The sequence below is a fragment of the Cavia porcellus genome, unplaced genomic scaffold (genome assembly GCF_034190915.1).
Source record: "Cavia porcellus strain 051 isolate PalLab524CR breed Dunkin Hartley unplaced genomic scaffold, mCavPor4.1 scaffold_6, whole genome shotgun sequence".
NCBI lineage: Eukaryota > Metazoa > Chordata > Mammalia > Rodentia > Caviidae > Cavia > Cavia porcellus.
In genome coordinates this window covers 42,703,129-42,709,995 of record NW_026947489.1, presented here as the reverse complement: position 1 = coordinate 42,709,995, position 6,867 = coordinate 42,703,129, and the positions used below count along the sequence as shown (strand labels likewise).

At 49.9% G+C, this 6,867-nt stretch overlaps 1 protein-coding gene across 3 annotated transcripts in view; it reads left to right on the top strand.

Annotated features, from left to right (window-relative positions):
* Nucleotides 1-2,181: 2,181 nt before the first annotated feature.
* The window catches only part of LOC100724125 (solute carrier family 23 member 1-like), a 52,100-nt gene continuing 47,414 nt past the window's right edge, over nucleotides 2,182-6,867 (top strand). For 2 of the 3 annotated variants that reach the window (XM_063250538.1, XM_063250537.1), the window contains exon 1: nucleotides 2,183-2,468. In XM_063250538.1, the coding sequence (XP_063106608.1) occupies nucleotides 2,427-2,468 (42 nt within the window). In that variant the 5' untranslated portion in view covers nucleotides 2,183-2,426. Of the gene's footprint in view, nucleotides 2,469-6,867 lie in introns of all 3 variants that reach the window. The other variant, XM_063250539.1, reaches the window with a different exon arrangement.

Below are 6,867 nucleotides of genomic sequence, written 5' to 3'. Positions count from 1 at the left end.
TAAGTAAAATGAATCTGGCACCATTGTGTGTATGTGTGTGTGTGTATCCTTCCTAAATCTGAAATTGAAGATCTTGGACCATCTCTCATAGATCAGCAGTTGTAGCATCCACCTGTCTTAGTTACCTTTCTTGTTGCTGAGACAAAATATTTGACACCCATAGTTAAAGAAGGAAAGGTATATTTTGATAGAATTATTTCCAAAAGATGAGAAGTATAAAACAAAAAGTGGCCTTTATTCTGAGATCACGGAGAGAGATGACCGGCACCCCCTACCGCTGGCGTCCAGCGATCTCTCCGGCAGACACGTGGCGTAGGGGTATGTAAGTAACCTCAGTTTGGGGTGGAACCTAAGGCGGGCATTAGGGATGCACAGGTAGCCCATTGGTCCTAGGTTTCGCACCATACGTAAATTCTCAGGGGCGGGAAGATGGCGTCACAGGTAAATTCCTAGGGGTGGGGGAGATAGGGGCTTCCTGCTTCCGGTTGAGGCTTTCCTGGCTACAGTGTCCTGTCTGGGCCAAAACCCTTTCATATTTGACTCACAGTTCATAGAAATTTCAATCCATCATTGGTGGCTCCAAGGCAAAGTGGCACATGGCAGAGGGGCAAACAGTTCATGGTGGGCAGAAGGTAGCAAAAGCAACAAGGGCACTGTAATGATATTTTTCTTCCCCTTTTATTTTCTCCAGACCACTTAGGGCAGGTAGCACTCACACCCTTAATCCTAGTGCCCTTGAGCCTAGCATTGTGCCATGAATCAAGCCCAGAATCACACACTCTGGATCCAGTCACCTTCAAAAAACCCACCTATGATCACATGAATCTTTGGGGAGACATCTAGACACAGCCGTAGCACTGCCCATCTTTGCATGTGTCTGAGGGCATGTGTCTCCCTTCCTCATGTATCTGGCCCTAAGTGCTGGAGAATGAGACTGCCTGGGTTTGACTCCTGCATTTAGCATGAACCTTGGGTAAAAAACTTAAGACACCAGCTCTTGCATGTCTTAATGTACAAAATAAGGATGCAAATGCTTGGTTTGTCATCAAAATTAAATAAGATGATGCAAAAAAATAATAGCCACCAAGGCATAGGTCAGTGTACATAGTTAAGCAAGGTTGACTCTCTTCAGATCTTGAGTTTTTGGTCACAGCCCAAGTCAATCTGCCTCCTTCCTCTGCAAACATTTCTGTTAGGTAAAGTGTGATGACCCAGTAAAGAACATAGCCAGCCTAAATTTGGGGGTTCCAGGAGGGACCTCTTGGAGGAACTTCAAAGGAGACTCTGAATCCCATTTATTGATCTGGGTCTTTTATAGATAGGGGTGAGGGGTAGTGGTAGGCTTGGGGGAGGTGAGTTGGGGTGTGAGGTTGGAGGAGGGAGAGTGACCACAGCAGCAGCTAATACTCTGTTCTGGGTGCCTTGTGACCTAGCAGGCGGGGCAGGTGTGCCATGTCCTAGCAGAGAAGGCATTGTTCCCAGGGTCAGGTGTCTGGGAGTAGCCATTCCAGGAACTCAGCTGGTGGGAGCAAGGCAGTTGGGGGTCAGATCTATCCAACTCTTTGTCATGATTTCGGGACTTCTTCATGAATCCGTGCCCATTGTCATTTCTATGGGTCCTGCCACAGTGTTTCTTGTACTATTCCAAAATACTCTACCATCATCAGTAGCTGCCACTGACTTGTTTGGATTTCATGGGGTGAGGATTACCAAGTGTTTTGGAGAGGGCTTTTCAAGTACGCTATGAAAAATATAAGGCCAAAACTATGCAGGGCTTCTCTCCCGGAAAAGTGGGATGGCCAGCTCTGAGTGTTAAGGAAAGAAACCACAGAGAATTAGAAGCATTTGTCCCCTCAAGCTTTCGCCTGAGACTTGTGATGCCTCTGCCCCCACCCAGCAGCCACAGCAGTGGCTCCAGAGGGCAAGGAGCCATAATAATGCCTTGGTCCACATTCCCCATCCCCACATCCCCACATCCCCCATGGTCTTTGCAACAATTTTTATTGCCACTTGGCTACTTTTCAGTTTCAGTGTAGAAAATGGAAACCCTTCAGCCTCAAGCTTGCTGCTCACTCCCCCACTTCTTCACCCCAAGTGCCCTAAAGCTGACCTTCCCGAAAGTGCTTCAGGCCACACCCTGATGGGCTGTACTCTGGCTTGTTTCCTGGCTGCTGCAAGGCCCACAGCTTAAGTTATGAAACATTTGCTGCAGCAGAATGCACCTTGGTCTCCTGGAAGAGGAGGTGGGGTAGAAGGGGCACCGGTTACAGGTCTGGCAGGCAGGTAGGACCTGCAGCCGCTCCCTCCCAGCCACTCCACACGGCATCAGTTCCTGAGAAGTTAATCTCCCTCTCCTGAAGCGTTTCTGCTTCCTTCCGGAGAAGTATTCTCTGTCCAGCTTCTGCCAGAAGGGAAAGTTGGTTGCCATGAACTCTGCTATCCCCAGTCGCGAGCTTCCCAGCTGCTTGGTGAGTGCTGGAGTGGGGAACAGGGGATAGGAAGGAGGCTGGGGAGGCCCAGGGTGGTGTGCTCCTGCCCCAGTGTCTGACTAGCTCAGCCTTTAGATTAGATTCAGATCATCAGGCAGAAGTGGCAGCTCCCTCCTTTCTCCAGCCTTGGCCCCTTCAGGGCCACCATCAGGTCACTGTCACAGCTGGCACCAAATTTGCCCTCACTGTGACACTGACAAAATCCAGAAGAGGGGAGGACGGGCTCTCAGCAGGGCAGGTGGGCAGGCTGTCTCCTCACTTCACTCAGGGAGCACTCTGCTGAACCGGGCTGTCATTTGCCAGGTTCTCAGCACCAGGCTTTCTCTTTTCTGAATACAAGGAACAGAAAGATTGAAGCGACTTCCTCCAGACAGCTGGGAGGCTTCAGACCCTCTGTGCTTTAATTTCTTCCTTAAAAGCAAATACAACAGGTGCTGGTTCCTGTCTCATAGATAAGGAAACCAAGCCTGGAAAAGACAAGTCACAGGAAGAACCCCCAATCCCACCCCCAGCCACCTCTGCAGCCTGAGCTCCTAGGCCTCATCTCTTTCTCCAGCCTATTTGGCCACCTAAAAATGACAGGAAGGACTGAACGCAGAACTTCTGTGGTTACCACTGCCCACTGGCAGGCACAGGGCCACGCCCCTCTGGCCAGGCCATAACTCAGTGAGGCCCAGCCCGGGTTCTGGAGTCAGAGCCACCACAAAACTGGGCTGGATCTCAGAGTTTGCCCAGGAGCCAGCTGCCAGGCCTAACCCACTGCAGCTCAGCCTCCTGCAGGGTGCCTGGCATTCCGCTCTGAGGAAGCTGAGGGGCACTGAGAAAAAAATCACCTCAGAACTCTGCCTGCCCCATGCCTCAGAGGCCAAAAGTCTGAGGAAAGAAGCTGAAAGCTCCATTTCCCAAAGGCTATGTTGTTTTCTTGATTTGGGGTGTTCCTGAGGCAAGCTTGTGGGGCAGGCACCTATACACCTCTCAATTAGGGTGGGTGAAAGGGTAGGGAGCACACTGAGGCCCTCGGGGGAAACTCTACCTGCTCACCTGAGGTGAATGGAGGGTTGGGCAGGACTGCAGCCAGGTGGGGCTGGGCACTGGCAGGGACACGGCTGTGTGGGGTGGAGAGAGTGTCAGAAGGGAAGAGATCCCCCTGGACCCCAGGGGTCACTGCTTGTGCCACACCGGGGCCTCCTCCTGCTGGCTTGTGTATGCCTAGGAGCTGCAGGGCGGTCCCTGTTTACATGGAGCACAGCTGTAGGTTAGTCTCCTTGACATGGAAAAAGGAGTGTTCTCATGGGGACAGGCCCTGCAGCTTAGCTGACCCCAGTCTCTTCATCTGTCCCTGGTGGGGCCCCATTAGACAAACTTGAAGGAGGGTGCATTGGACATTCTGTGTGAAATGCTGTGCAAGCCAAGTCTCCTGAGAGTGCCTGTGTGGAACTAAGTCCTTTAGGGAAACCACAGGTCCTGGAGAGCTGAGAGGCTGAACTCCAAGCAGAAGAGGAATCTGTTGTCCATGTTCTTATCCCATCAGAATAATGCATCAGGAAGTTCCCTGAGGGGGCAGTGTCGCCAAAGCTTTTTTCTGCTGCTGGATGAGTCGCACTATGACTCCCAGCCAGGGGTTTTCCTGGGATTTTCCCCTATTCTGATGTGTCCCAGGATGGGGCTGCTCCATGCCCCCTAGAAACCCCAAGTTCCCGTATCCCTTTCTCTGGATTAGATTTCTGGCTAACATACGGAACACTGCATGCACTCTGCCCTGGCTTGTTTTATTTCTATGTCTCATGTGTTGGCATAGAGGATTTGAGATAGTTTACAACAGAAGATAGACTTACAAGCAATCGGTGAGCACAGTAGAAATAGATAATCAAGAGCACTGTGAGGAGGAAGCAAGCACGTTGGGTGGGGGTCTTGTGTCTTGAGGACTTATCTCCAGGTCTGTGCTTTCTACCCACCCTGGCCGACGACTTCAGGGAAGAGCCAGCTGTCCTCAGGGATGACAGGTTTTCCCAGCTCCAAGTGATAACCTTTTGCATGTGGAGCATTAGGTAAGATCATTTTCCCAGATAACTCTCCTAAAAAGGCAGAAGCGGGTTTCATAGCCATCAGATGGCCATGTCGATAGAAAGACAGAACCTGGGGTACTTACTGGTCCTGACCAGCAGCAGTCTGGCACATTGGTTCCCATTCTGCTTAGAAGTGGACAGGTGAGAGCAGTTTTCACAGTCATAATGCCAAGAGGTCCTGGGTGAAGGACAAGCTCACAGGCAGGCCACACAGACACAGCAGTCAAGGTCACAGACCTAGCATCATACACACACACACACACACACACACACACACACACACACACAGAGTCCTGAAGTGTTACCCACATGTGCTCCAGCTGTGACCTTCCTGTGGTCATTCCAGACAGATCCTAGAAGAGAGACTGAGGCTGGGAGAGGGTCATGGAGTGGCCTGGTGACAATCACTTCTGCTCGCCACTCTTCATGACCTTTTCAGAGTTGCCTGCCCAGAATCAATTGATCAGCTAGTCAATCATTCTCAGTCTCCTTTCCCTCTCTTCTTTCTGTGTCTTTTTCTCTGAAGTGCCTCACAGATTCCTCCATATAGGCATGAAAGCCTCTCCAGAAGTGGTAGAAACCCAGCACTGTGCCCTGCAACTCCATTTGTCCCTGGCCCAGCTCCAATCTCTTTAGAGAAAAGTAGTTTTTTCCTGTGCAATCCTAGCATCAAGGGGCATCAGCACCTCCTCCTGCTCAGAAGTCTGAACAGGGTAGGCTTGTTTCACGAGAGTTCCAATCAGTTCAAATGAGGGATTTATTTCAAAATAGTTAGATGTGCCTGCAGTCATTCACTGAGCATTCCTTCACTCGTGTCAACAGCTCAGTCAGCATGAGGGTGGAGGTGGAGAAGTCACAGGACTTCAGGACGAGGATGCATCTGATGACAGTGTGTCATCCCTGGTAGAGTTTTCTGGAGCAACAGAGAAGCAGACAGCAAAACAAAGTGGAAGTGGCCTTTACTGAGGACATGGAGAGGAGCCCCTAATCTGCGGGGTTGGCTGTCACCTCCAACCAGACACAGGCAGGCAGAGGGTTATATGACCTGTGATGGGAAGTGGCAATGAGGCAGCCATGGATGATGTGCGAGGAACTGACTGGAATTTTCCTAGTGTGCAAACAGGAGAGAAAATAACAATTTGGGCCAAAGAGAAAGAAGGAGCGATTGGCCGTCAGGGTAAACATTCCTGCTTTGGCCTTTTACCATGTTAGATCATTGCCATAATTATACAGTAATTTATACCAGGGCAAGAATCTTAACAGTCCCAGCTGTGGTAAACCTGCTGCTGGGCTGGAAAGCCCCGTGGAAGGGAGCCCTCCATTCTGAGGCTTGGGTGGGTCAGTCAGTGCAGGCTTCCAGAGAAGCAAATGAGTGCTAGATGGATGAGCAAAACAAACTCTTAATCTGTGGAGGGTTTATTTCATTCATTCATTCATTCATTCATTCATTCATTCATTCATTCGAGGTTCTGAGAATTGAAACTCAGAGCTTGCACACAAAGCTACATCCCAAGGCTTTTTTATCGATTACTTTTAAAACACTTTTTGAAACAGGGTCTTGTTTGGTTACTAAATTACCCACACTATACTCCAATTTGCAGTCTTCCTGGCTCAGCCTCCCAAAGTACTAGGATTACAAGTGTGTGCCACCACACCCAGCTACATCTGTGTTGTAGGGCCCAACACTAGAAGATTGACAAGTAAGTACTGTTTCATAATGAGAACAAAATTGATTGAGTTGAAACTTTGTACTCAGTTTAGAGCAGCACAGAATATTAAAAGAGAGGAGGCAACTATTGATAAGAAAGAGCTTAATGTGGGCACGGAGGGAGTCACTACAAAGAAGGCTGTAGCGGCTCTCTGCAGACAAAGGGCAGGTTCTACCTCATCTAAGCTCTGATGGGGGAAGGGCTTTGGAAACAGATATAAGCTAATTTATTTTGTGAGATCAGGTGATTGGGTAAATCTTTACACTCATGAGCTTTGGCAAAGACTTTTGGGTGGAAGAAGCCGGAAGAGGCTTCTGGAAGGAAGGAGCTAAGCACCATGGTGCTTCAGCATTGCACTGCTGCCATGATGACTGGGCAAATCCCAGGCAGGGCCCTATCAAAAATGACCCTGCAGAGCCTACTGTCGCAAGTCTGGCCCTCAGTCCTGGTTCTTCGTGGTTTGCTACCCTGGGCTTTCTCCATGCCAGCAGTAGAGGCCTCAAGCTTGTGACAGGAAGTAATTAGGGATGGGTGATGGCCATGAGGAGAGAAAGCTGGCTTTCATCACCTCCATGCAGGGCATGGGGCGCCTTCTCAGTGGTG